The sequence below is a fragment of the Gekko japonicus genome, unplaced genomic scaffold, assembly GCF_001447785.1.
Source record: "Gekko japonicus isolate JY-2015 unplaced genomic scaffold, Gekko_japonicus_V1.1 scaffold853, whole genome shotgun sequence".
Taxonomy (NCBI): Eukaryota; Metazoa; Chordata; class Lepidosauria; order Squamata; family Gekkonidae; genus Gekko; species Gekko japonicus.
In genome coordinates this window covers 688,896-702,630 of record NW_015164210.1, presented here as the reverse complement: position 1 = coordinate 702,630, position 13,735 = coordinate 688,896, and the positions used below count along the sequence as shown (strand labels likewise).

At 41.0% G+C, this 13,735-nt stretch overlaps 1 protein-coding gene across 1 annotated transcript in view; it reads left to right on the top strand.

The window, feature by feature from the left end:
* WRN (Werner syndrome, RecQ helicase-like) overlaps nt 1-13,735 on the top strand; it is a 93,177-nt gene that overhangs the window by 14,324 nt on the left and 65,118 nt on the right. The window contains exons 6-8 of the mRNA XM_015408438.1: nt 5,337-5,409; nt 8,605-8,719; nt 9,949-10,345. Coding sequence (XP_015263924.1) covers nt 5,337-5,409; nt 8,605-8,719; nt 9,949-10,345 — 585 coding nt within the window. The remainder of the gene's footprint in view (nt 1-5,336; nt 5,410-8,604; nt 8,720-9,948; nt 10,346-13,735) is intronic.

Here is a 13,735-nt window from a genome sequence, read left to right as displayed (position 1 = left end):
GGGAGGGGGGGTTGATTGGGGTGGGGGGGAGGGGGGGAGCCGATCTCATTGCTGCCCTGGTTTTTCTCTTTTTCTCTCCCTCTCTCCTTCCCCCGTTTCTGCTCCTTGTCCTGGGCTCTTCTCTTATCCCCTCTTCCACCTTTTTAAACTTCCCCCTTTTTTTTTCCTTCTTCCCTTTTTCTTCTCTCCTTCTTCCCTTTCCCCTTCCTCCTAGGGATAAGCCTTTTTTCCTTTTATCTTCCTACCTTAATTTTCCATCTCAAAATACCTCTCAGTCGAACTTTTACACTACAGCAAAACTAAGCATTGTGCCAACTTCTTTAGAAAGGGATTACACCATGGAGGCAAAACAGCACACAAACTTTGATATAGGCATATCACTCTGTCTACTATAGTCTAAGTATATTATGCCTGGTAATAACAAAAGTCAATCCCTGCATATGAGTAGTCTGGAGCCCATAGGACAACTCAACGTGTCCAGAATTGTTAATTATGTATTACATGTATTATATTAGAGGGGGGGGGGCCTTAAGAGACCTCTTACTATCCCCCACTTATCTTGAACCAACTCTAATAGTTATAATAATTTCATGTTCTACTCCCTACGTGACAGGGAATACAGAGTACACAAGATGACTCTGTACATGGTTATGTTGCAGTTCTTGTTTGTATTTATTAGACCCTTTGTTGAGTGTATTGCCATTGACCTGAGGTCTGTTGTATTACTATTGCCAAGTTCCTTCCCCACTAAATGGTGTTTTGAAAGCCAATCACATTTAGTATGTAATAATAATCTCTCCAACAGGAGAAATTGGGTAAAATCACTTACCCTCCTATGGGACCATGGCTAGACAATCCAATAACATACAATTTCTCTCTCTAAATTGCCGGGGCTTGAATTCGCCCATTAAGAGAAAGAGGGTACTGTCAGCGCTTCTGAGACAACAAGCTCAGATAATATTTTTGCAAGAAACTCATTTAAAAAACAATTATGATAAAATTTTTAATACTGTCAAATTTTCCCACCAATTTCAGGCTCAGGGCTCATCAAAGTCAAGAGGCGTGGCTATCTTAATTCATAAATCTATTAGATTCTCTTTAAACAAAATAGACCAAGATCCAAATGGACGCTATATTTTTTTAAATGGCTCCCTAAATGGTATAGACATTACTCTAGTATCCATGTATGCCCCGAATAACGACCAATTAAATTTTATAAAGGAAACCCTATTTCACCTTGATACCTTTAGCTCATCACCTTGTGTGATCGGTGGAGATTTGAACTACATTACTGATGAACTCATGGATAAATCTACCAAATTATCCAAGCGACACCCACATTGCTTTGGAAATTTAAACTCTAAACCAACAAGTCTAAAACATCTTTTTCACCAATTTAATTTAATTGACATATGGAGACATCAGAATCCATCTCTTAAAGATTTTACTTATTACGCCCCCCGGTATTCAACTCATACTAGAATAGATTATATTCTGGCATCTTCCTCGTTATCACATTATTTTTATGAAGCCAATATAGGAGCGAAAATCTGGTCAGACCACTCTTGGGTAGAAGCTAAGATGCTAGAAAGAGATCAAACACCAAAAACTTATGCATGGAAATTAAACACCAAACTTTTATTGTCACCAGCTATTACAAATTCAGTACAAGAAGAAATTAAAGAATTTATGTTAAACAATGCAACTTGTGGAGTGCCATCTCATATTGTATGGGACACCTTGAAAGCGGTCTTGAGAGGGAAACTAATAGCCATCGCTTCAACCTACAAAAAAGAAAAAACAAAATTACAACAAGAGTTAATAAGCAAAATCACACATCTTGAAAAAGAATACCAAAAACATGGAAGCAAACGCATTTATAAACTACTCCTCTTAGAAAGAAAAAAATTAGAAACCATGGAAGTCTCATCAATACAAAAGAAAATAGCATATACTAAGCAGAGGTATTGGTATAAAACGCCTCAATCACTACGATTACTTGCTTGGAGATTTAAAAAAAGAATACATGATAATTCAATACATGCTATCAGGAACAAATCTGGAACCCTAGTCCACACCCCCATTGAAATCTCAGAAGCCTTTTTAAAGTTCTATAAGTCGCTATATACATCGACCAATCCCTCGCAAGATATAATAACTGACTTTTTACACTCATACCCCATTCAGAAACCTCTCTCTGAAGAACATAAACATTGGTTAGAGGAACCAATAACAACCACTGAAATCTTAAATACTATAAAATCATTGAAAAATGATAAATCACCTGGTACAGACGGATTTAGCGCTGAATTCTACAAGAAGTTTTCATCTCTCTTAACAAATCCCCTAACTCAAATCTGTAATAAAGTATTAGAGGACGGAATCATGCCCCCTACTTGGCAAGATGCTAAAATTGTTTTAATCCTTAAACCTGATAAAGACAGTACTAATATGGGCTCTTATAGGCCAATTTCAAGATTATAAAATTTTTACGGCCACAATGGCAAGGAGATTGGACAAAATCATAGCTTCCTATATAAACCCGGATCAGACGGGATTTATCCCTACCAGAGAAATAACAGACAACACGAGAAAAGCTCTTAATATAATCCAATATTGTCGACAGAATAATGTTAATTCCTCATTTATTTTTTCAATCGACTTCGAGAAAGCATTTGATAGCGTTGAGACTCTTTATTTAAAACAAATACTGACCTCTATGAATTTCGGCACTAAATTTCTTAATTTACTAAACTCAATTTATGATTCCCCCAAAGCAACCATTTTTACAAATAATATACATTCGGAACAATTTACGTTGTCACGTGGGGACACGGCAGGGATGCCCAATCTCTCCCTTATTATTTGCGATTGCCGTGGAACCATTGGCCAATGCTATTAGGAACTGCTCTTCAATCTCAGGTATCAAAATTAAAGACCGCCAAATAAAATTAAGTTTATTTGCTGATGACCTAACGTTGTATCTAACTAACCCCCAACTATCCCTTCCGGAAGTCCAAACTATTCTTTCTCACTTTAGCGCCATTTCTGGACTGAAGGTTAATAACTCTAAATCTAGTGTATATTCAATATTTTTATCTGAGAATGATAAAAATTATATATCAAACAACTATAATTTCACATGGGCAAATAAAGAATGGAAATATCTTGGGATCAAAATTCCACACAATCTGGCTGACCTAATCAAACTAAACCATGACGAAGTGGCCAGGAATTTAGAAAAGCTGTATACACTCCCATCCACGCCACTGCTTTCTTGGATTGAGAAGGTGCAAATTTTGAAAACTTTTATATTTCCAAAGTTCCTTTATCTTTTTAGAACCATCCCCATACCAATCCCGATCATGAAACTAAAACACTGGCAAAGGGAATTCACCAAATATATATGGAACAAATCTGCCCATAGGGTGAGCTATGTAACCTTAAGAAGACCTCCAAATAAAGGAGGACTATCCCTCCCAGACCTGAATCTTTATTATAAAAGCGCAACTCTAATGGGGTTAGTGAAACACTATAATGAACACTACGAGGCAGACTGGAAGTATATTGAACAGGCATATCTCGAAAACAATACCTTCCAGGAAACATTATGGGAAAAGAAACCCATAAGATCCCCTGATATAGAAAATAACCCATTCCTTATAAATACCCTAACCATATGGGATGAGCTCAGGCCGCTAATTGCTCCCTCACCTTCACCACTCACCTGTTTTATAAGACAATCCTGGTTTGAACCAGGCCTATCGGCACACGCAATGCCTACGTGGAAAAAGAATAAATTAACTTGCTTTAAAGATATTAGTTGTAACAATATCTTACTAGAAAAAGACATCCTAGAAAGGAAATATCACTGCAATATTCCATGGCTTGAATACCAGCAAGTTAAACATTTATGGCACACAATATTCACTAAAGACACTAAGTGTAGGTCCCTAACTTTCTTTGAAAAACTTTTGTATTCAGGGAAAATACAACACAAAGGCCTGATATCTTTATGTTATACACAATTATTGCAAAACTCGTTGGAACCATTCACATCATACCAACTAGCCTGGAATGCAGACTGTGGAGTCCCATTAACAGACGAAACCTGGAACCACATCTGGACCTCTCCGAGCCTGACCTCAAATTCTTTAAATATCAAAAACCAAGCGCTGAAACTGATGCTTCGGTGGTATTACACCCCAGTAAAACTGAATCGAATCAACATAGAATACTCACCCCTATGCTGGCGAGGCTGTGAGGAAAATGCCAATTACATGCACTGTTGGTGGACCTGCAAAACGGTCAGAACCTTTTGGTTGAATATAAAACAGGCAATTAAAGACATAACGAACATCGACTTACCTTTTTCACCCGAAGTCATGCTATTAGATAACTGGAAAGGAATAACGATTCCCAATAAAACCAAAGATTTTCTTTCTACACTTCTAATGGCAGCAAAATCAGTTATAACACATAATTGGAAAGGTACAAACGCGCTAACTTTAAATCAATGGTACAACATAGTTTGGGAATACTATACCCTAGAAAAAATCTCATTATCTGTATCAACTAACACGAGCTACAATAAGCAAACATTATTTTATTCGAAATGGATAGACTTTATTGAAAGTGCCTTAGCAAACAAAGGCAACTCCTCTTTGAATGTTCCTGAAAGATACAAAGACATAATAGCTTTATTTTAATCTACATTGTGTATCGTCAAAACTTAACCATTTTGGAAGGGTCAGATTATTGTTAAACTAGTTATTTGTTACTGATTGTTGTGTGTATACAGTTGCTATTGGAAACAGTTTTATATCCATTGATGCGATATACCAACTGATTAATAGATGATGTGCCTTATAGTTCACGTATTATTATTGTTGCAGGAAGGCTCTGCCAAAGCGGCACTGAGGGAGGTGGGATTTAGAGGGTCTTTCCCCTGTGTATCCACTTGTGTGAGAATGAGTCAGTGGCTGGAATCACCTCTGCAGGTCCTTCATTCCCCTTGCTGCGTTTAAGATATGGCCCCCATTACCAGCTAGTTGCTGATCGGGTCCCCAAGATTCTATGGCCACAGTAGGTCTTTATTCATACAGTCACCATGCACAGTAAGCTATAGAGACACGATTTCTCTGTAGGGGACACTGCTTCATGGGGGATGTGCAAAAAGTTAATGCTGTCCCAAGGGAAAAAAAGCTTCTGACCATAATTAATTCCATAGTTCTGTTTTCTTCACTCTTCTATTGTTATAGGCCCCTATTTATGTAAACTTGTGATGCTAATTAACTTCCACGGAATGAAGATTTGTTTTCTTTGTATTGTCATAGGCTGGCTTCCTCATCTTTCAAAAGATGGCAAATATGAAAAGTCTTAAGCAGATACGGCTTGGTGCTGAAGAAGGTGAGCCGTTTGTACAGTGGAAAGTATAAATATTTATTCTGCTTCTATCACCATCTTGTGTGGTCTTTCTGTGGGCTCTTTTCCCTCAAAGTGTAGTGGGCATCATGATAGGTCAACCTTGGATAATGCACAGTTTTAAGAACTGTGGGGTTTTTTGGTGTAATTTGGTAATGCAGTGGGCATAGGCATAGAGTTGAATAAAGAACTGGATGTCCAGTGGACTTAGCTGTGCCTTGTATGCCTCTAAAGAGGTAATAATTATAATTATCATATGGCAGGGTGTGTAGAAAGCTAGGAGATCCTAAGATTGTCTGACAGTGAGAAGTTCTAGCTCTTTTTTAGTGTAATGCACCACTAGGAGGGGAGCTAGACTTGTTTTTTTTTAAAGGCAAGAAGCTTTTCAGAGGTGGTTTGCCATTGCCTAGCTCTGCATCACGCCCCTGGTATTCCTTGGAGGTTGCCCATCCAAATACTAGCCAAGACCAACCCTGCTTAGCTTCTGAGATTTGACGAGACTGCCCTATTATATCTGCCCATTCCATCTTTGTGCTGTCATCCAGTTAGCATTGCTGGAACTGTATGAATGAATGTGTTGGTTTGCATCTTCTAATGTTTTAAATAATTTATTGTACTGTTATAATTGGTTTTAATGGCTTTGTAACTTCTTTGGTGTTAGCCGCCCTGAGCCTGCTCGCAGGGCGGGCGGGATATAAATTGAACAACATAAAAAATAAATAAATAAATAAATGGCCTGGCCTATCCAGGTCAGGCCCCTCTAAAGAGGTATTCATACGGAATAGACTGCTAGCCTTTCTTTCCATTTTCCACCACTCTGCTCAGCAGCGTTTGAAGCCTTCCTCTAACTGAAGAGGCTGGTGGATGATGGAGAAAGACTCCTTAGACTGGAGGAGAAGGCTTTGCTGAGCAGAGTGGTAGAACTCAAGCCGCTGTGTTTCTCCTACACCGGTGTTTTGTTGGTAAATGTTTTATAAGAGAAGAAGAGATTGGATTTATACCCTGCCCTTCACTACCCAAAGGAGTCTCAGAACGGCTTACAATCTTTTTCCCCTTCCTTTCCCCTTCCCGCAACAGATACCCTGTGAGCTGTATTCCCTCTAAGCCGAGTTAATGTGAGCTACCTCACAGTTTTTTAGCCTCCGGCTCACACATTTTTATCTTAGCTCAGGAAGGAAGGCTCCAGAGCAAACTAATGAATGCAGTAGCCAAATCGCTTGCTCACAACTTTAATGCCAGTAGCACATCAAGTAGAATTTTTGCTCACAAGACTCCACAGCTTAGAGGGAGCATTGCCTGTGAGGTAAGTGGGGCTGAGAGGGCTCTTTCCAGAACTGCTCATGAGAAAACACCTCTGAAAGAACTTATGACTGACCCAAGATCATACCAGCAGCTGCATGTGGAGGAGTGGGGAGTTAAACCCGGTTCTCCCAGATTAGAGTCCACACTCCTAACCACTACACCAAATTGGCTCTCCAGTTTGAGGTATTTGTATTGTTTCTGTAACCCTGGAAGCTAATATCTTGTGAAAATACAGGCCAATCCATAGTGACCTTGAGCGCGGATCCATGGAGTTCAGGGCTCTTTCAGATACTTTGGATCTGGTCTTCTAAGCATCAGGAAGGATCCAGCTTTCCTTTGACAGGGTACCATTATAGAGAAGATCACCAACTTTTTTTCCTGAGAAAGCAAGGCCTTGTTTTGGGGATCTTAGATCACAATGGGATGCATTCAGGAGTTACCGTGTATCCAGGCCGGGTCAACACCATCACTCTGAATTGAGCCCTGGATATTTACACAGACCTTTCTGGATAGGTGTTGTACAGTGTCTTTAGACATCCTTTAGTTTTGATCACTCTTCCAAGGTAGCTCCATGTAGAGTTGTCTCTGCACAGCAGTAACATGCTTATTATTATAACTATTAATAGAAATGGTAACTATTGCATGGTGGTGATGTTTGCAGTTCATAGTAAGGATATAGTGATCTACAAATGGCTGAAGATAACAAGCACGAGATGTGTATAAAACGTGTTACAATATCCTGCCTCTGGAAAAGCCTAAGAAGGGTATAAATCAACTTAATGACCACTGTCTAAACATCCTTTCTTTATTTAATATTTTATTGACTTTCTGGCACACACTGAATATATCAACCAACAACAACAACAACAAACACATAGACATAAATAGTATTGCAATTGCTCTCTAATTTGAGTATATTTTATAAAGTCATATTTCATAAATTAAATATTTTTCTTCATCCACTCATAAAATCTTGACCACAAGTCTTGAAAGGGATTTTCTTCTCTTCCTTGAAGTCGCATAGTTAAATTGTCCATTTTAGCTATATCCAGTAGTTTACAAATTACATCCTGTTTTGAGGTAGTTCTTCATTTTTCCACTTACTGGCAAATACAATTCTAGAAGTGGTTACAATATGGGCAATCAAATATGAATCTAATTTCTGATATTGTTTAGGAATTACATTTAACAAGAAGATTTCAAGTTTAAAGGGCACATAGACCCCTAATATTTGTGTTAACAACCCGTGTACCTCCACCCAGAATTTTTTTTGTGTCTTGTCACAAGTCCACTATAAGTGATACCGTAGAAGGAGCCAACTTTACATTTGCATTTCCAATATTTGTTAGACATACTGGGATAAAATTTGGTCAGTCGATCAGGTGGCAAATGCCACCTGTAAAACATTTTATATAAATTTTCTTTAAGAAAAACAGCTTTAGTATATTTCATATTAGTTTGCCAGACTTTGGGCCACGCATCTAATTCAATATTATAACCTAAATTCTTGGCCCAGATAGTCATAGGAACCTTAACTTGCTCATTGTACATCTTGAAATCCAATAGAAACCTGTACAGTTTTTGAATGAGTTTGACTTCTGTATTAATTCAGATTTTATCTAGTTCCATCTGTTTATCATAAAAGCCCATATGCCTATCCTTTGCGAATCTAGATTCTAGTTGACCACTGTCTAAACATCCCTAATCGTGTAAGCAAGCCGAAAAGGAAGCACACTAAGTTAATAACTATTGAAATCATGAGTTTTCTCATGTTTCACTGCCTGGATTCTAGGACCGAGTGCTGTGATATGTTAAAAAAAAGAAGAAATAAAATCCTTCACTTACCTTGATTTTTTTATTTTATTTTATTTTTTACAGATGGTGTACTTGTACAGAATGACATAAAGAAGGAATTAACCTCTTTATCAGAAGAGATTATGGATTTGGCTCATCACCTTCCGAACTCTTTTGAACAACCCATAAATGTGCAAAGGTTATCTGTCGCTTGGTTTTTGATTTCCTTTTAATTAAATGCAAGTCAAAGCTCTGTGTTCCTTTTATTGCTGTCTAATATCTACTAGATGTTTAATTCAATGCACTGGTCTGGATCCTACCGATTAATCCTGATAATGGCAGCCACTTCCTTCAGCGCCAGGAGCCTTCTGCCAATTCAAGAGGGTTTTCTGCTCATGCCATAGGGTGGTATTGCCATTAGCAGAATGGATCTGTAACATCTATATCTTTATGGAACCCTATAATTCCTCTAGATGGGATCAGGTGAGCCAGGTGCAGGTCTTTCTCGCCTGCACTAAGGTTTCATAGACCTTCATTCTTTCTGCAGTCTGTGAAAAGTCCCTCCAGGAAGTCAGGAGACTTTGATCTATCTCTGAGGCAGTGCCAAGAACCAGAGTTGGAAATGGAAATCTTGGTGTATGTTATGCATGTGTGAATTATGTATGCATGGCTCTTTGGATCTTGGCCAGAAGATGGTCCGTCATTTATTTTCTGTTGTTCCTAGAATAATTTGAAATGCAGAATCACATTTTCAGTCTTTGTGATATAAAGTAGCTCTAACCTGAATGGCTCAGGCTAGCTGGATCTCATCAGAACTTGGGAAGCTAAGCAGGGTTGGCCCTGGTTAGTATTTGGAAGGGGGACCACCAAGGAAGTCCAGGGTTGTTGTGCAGAGGCAGGCAATAGGAAAACCACCTCTGTTCATGTCTTCCTTTCAGAACCCCAAGAGGTTGCCATAAGTCAGCTGCAACTTGGTGGCACTTTCCGCCACTAATATTAGTTAGCAGTTAGACCCATCAAGGAGCTGCGGTGGCTCAAGTGGTTAAGACGCTGAACTGCAGGCTGTGGAAGGTCGGTAGTTCAGTAGTTCGAGACCCGAGTGTGCCGCATGATGGAGTGAGCTCCCGTCTCTAGTTCCAGCTCCTGCCAACCTAGCAGTTCGAAAGCAAGGAATTGCAAGTAGATAAATAGGGACCACTTCGGTGGGAAGGGAACAGCGTTCCGTGCGCCTTGGCGTTTAGTCATGCTGGCCACATGACCGCGGAAACGTCTTCGGACAGCGCTGGCTCTCTTCGGCTTTGAAACGGAGATGAGCACCACAACCCTAGAGTCGGACTCGACTGGCTTTCGAGCAAGGGAACCTTTACCTTTACCTAGACCCATCAAGCGTGTTTTGAACTTTCTTCTGTTTTGATACTTCTTCCCCAGAGCGGCAGAAATATTAACCAGTATTTCAGAAAACATCGAGACCTTGAGAAGAGTGTTGGTTGTTGAGTCCAGTTGCCAGACAGCACTGAGAAATGTTGCAGAATCAGGAACTGAAGGTAGTGAAGAAATAAAAACAGAAAGAGCTGGATTGGATTCCAAGACCGTAGGTGATTTCAGTGACTCCATAGATCATAAATTATCGGGTGTCCAAAAAGGAACCGTGGCAGAAGGAGAACTTAACATGGAGAAACAAATAGATCGCGCTTCAAGCGGAGGCCCTCAAGTAGCTGCAGAAAGAGACTGCTTGATGTCGCTGGACATCACTGAGTGCGAACTTCAGATGTTGGAGCGTCTGGCCCAGGAAGAGCTGCTGAATGAAACAACTTGTATGTCGGAGGTAAAGTTCTACATCGATAATTAACTTTGTTGGGGAAACAGTATTTTTTGATCTGCCAACAGCTGGATCTCAGTCTGAGCTTCTGCAGCACATCTAAAGCAGCATCATGAGCAATGTTCCCTCTAAGCTGTGGAGTCTTGTGAACAAAAATTCTACTTTATGAGCTACTTTATAAGTATGCTCTGGAGCCATCCTTCCTGAGCTAAGACAAAAATGTGTGAGCTGGAGGCTAAAAAAACTGTGAGCTAGCTCACACTAACTCAGCTTAGAGGGAACACTGATCATGAGTGAGGTAGGCAGGACTTGCATGCGCCTGCCTGCCTGCCTGCCTGCCAGTGCCACTCTAGTGACGCTGCTACGGTGCCCTTTCTAAGAGCTGCTGCAGTAGTTATGATGACATCTGCCAAATGACATCCGTGCCCTGTCTGACCTATTCAAGTTCCGCAGGGCATGTAAGGCAGCGATGTTCCGCCAGGCCATTGGTCGAGGCCAGCGACAGTTCCTTACATCTGCCCGGCACCCCCTCCCCTTGCTCCCCCAAAACTGAATGCTAAATATGCCATCTTGTTCTAAGCCCACAAAAGTCGGGAAGGGCGGTCAAGAAATCGAAATAAATAAATGAATGATAAATAATTATGGCCACGCTCTTTCGAGGTTTTGAGCCAGCTCCCAGCACTGGAGGGGAGAACGCGGGTGCTCCCTGGCGTCCGTGATCCTATGTTCAGTTTTCCGTGGAGTTGAAGGAGCACAGAATTGGGCTGAAACTGGTTCTAGAAATAATTCTCAGCTGGATGACCCATTCTAGCCTGATCTCACCAGATCTTGGGAGCTAAGCAGGGTCAGTCCCGGTTAGTACTTGGATGGGAGACCTCCAAGGAATACCAGGGTCGTGACGCAGAGGCCGGCAGTGGCAGAACCCCCTCTGAACGCCTCTTGCCTTGAATACCATATGGGGTCGCTGTGACTTGATGGTGCTTTCTACCACGCAAGGTAATGGATGCCCTGTTGTTTTCCTCGGTGCTCTTTACTTCCCAGAAATGAACCTTGCACACCCAATCTATTTCTTCGGCTATATATACTAAGGATAGGCAACTGAAAGCCCAGTTCAGGGATTCATCCTAGTACATTGCTTACTACATATCTCATCCTGTCAATTGCACTGACTGTGTAATCCGCCTTGAGTCTCAGTGACAAAGGTGTGCTGTGAACATAGTAAAATAAATTTTTTAAATTGCAGTGGCGTAGATGTTCACATTCACGTTGGCAACGGAGCATCCTCACGGAAGTTTTCCTGTGCACTTTCCTCCACCAGCTGCCAGTTTCATTGCATCTCCCCCCCCCAATAGCTTTATGAGGGCTTAGAAAAAAATCATTAATTGCTATAGCATTACAGTCAGTGTTCCCTCTAAGCTGAGTTAGTGTGAGCCAGCTCACAGTTTTTTAGCCTCCGGGGCTCACACATTTTTGTCTCGGCTCAGGAAGGGATGGCTCCAGAGCAAACTAATTTACGCAGTTGCCAAATCGCTCGCTCACAACTTCAATGCCAGGACCTCACAAGATAGAGTTTTTGCTCACAAGGCCCCGCAGCTTAGAGGGAACATTGATTACAGTGCTGTAGAAATTACTGATGTTTTAAAAAAGGCCTGAAAACGGTGGCTGTGAAGGGCTGCTGGAAGCATAATGGTGCTGATGTGGGCAGGACCTTCGTGTTCTGCGGTGTGCCTTTCCATCCAGACAGCCTGCTAGCATACTTGGACGGTGTTCTTTCAGTAGTAAACCAGGTGAGATACAGCGCACAGAGGACAGAGAAAGGGGATGACACTGTGTGGATGCTCCCCAATAAAAGCACTCCTGTTTGGAAGTGGGGGGAGGGGGAAGGTCCATGTGGAAGTAACCTAGGTTACGGTGGCTTCCTGTCAGGTTTCCAACACAGGTCACCCCGCCGCCCCCACATACGCACACACTGCGCTCCTCAGTCGCTTTCCTCTGAGGTGAGATACTAGACTTGTTAACCCTGTGCACATCCTCCCTTCCTCTCCCCGCAGCAGGCACCTTGTGAGGTAGATGAGGCTGAGAGAGTCTGAAGAGAACTGTGACTGGCCCAAGGTCACCCAGCAGGCTTCATGTGGAGGAGTGGGGAATCAAACCCGGTTCTCCAGATTAGAGTCGCTCTTAAGCACTACACCACGTCGACTCAACAAGGCTTTACTAGAACTTTGTCTTATTATTCACCTCAGCCATATGCTATGAAATTTGAGCATAGAGCTAAGGCTTCACTGGCTGTTGACCTTGCCAAGGAGAGATTTGAAGAACTGTGTTCTCAGTGTCCACAGAAGTGAATGGGGCAGGGAGGGTGAAGAGAGAGGTGTGGTGTAGTAGTTGGAATGTCAGACTAGGTCCTTGAAGACCCACGTTTGAATTGCAGCTCTTGCCATGGAAGTTGGCTGGGTGATCTTGGGTCAGTCACACTCTCTCAGCGAAACCTACCTCATAGGGTAGTTGTGAGGATAAAACAGACAAGAGGAGAGGGGAACAATGTAAGTTGCTTTGGCTCCCCATTTGGGGAGAAATGCAGGGTAAAGTAAATAAATAAATACATTGATCCTTCATCCCTACTCAGTTCAAAATATGGCCCTCTATTAAAAGTTAGTTGCCAGCCCAGGGGTATATGCGTTTCTGACAGCTTCACCCTTCAGTCACTAACATTAATACACATCTTTGGTTCTTGTACTGTGCCCTTTGATACACTTCTACAGCTTTTGTTGAAGGTCACTGTCCGCTAAAACCAAACATGTTCAAATACTGTTTACATTCTTGAGACTGTAACTTTCCGAGTTTGTTTTTTTAAGTACCACTGCAGTTTAAGTTCAAATTGTGTGGTTTAGTTTAGCTTGCACGCCCCCCATCTCTTTGTTGTGTGGGAGAGATATTAAAGTCACAATCGTGAAACCTGGCTAGTCAAGTATTTAAAATTTTTTTTATTGAGTATATATTACAATTTCATACAGATATTTCTTTCCTAATATATTATACTCCTTTTGAAACAAAACAAAAACGCATTGAGGTGACATATTGTCTGTTTATATCTTAATCCCAATCTTGTTTATCACCTCTTCGTTTTCTTATTTCCTTATATTACACGCTTATAATACCACAATGCAACTTCCTCTATATCATATTCTATTATATTCTTCTTGTGTCTTCTTTCTTCTTCAATACCTAGAAAAGAAAGCTGGACGGGGTTGCCTCCAATATTGGGTGCTGTACAGAAAATCCCTACAGCAGGAGGGTAACCTTCATCCTTTTACCAGAGGTCTTTGGGGGAGCGGGTATGTGCTCAATTCTCAGAGATTCCTGACGATTTTAAGGTTCTGTTTTTGCTTGATGATC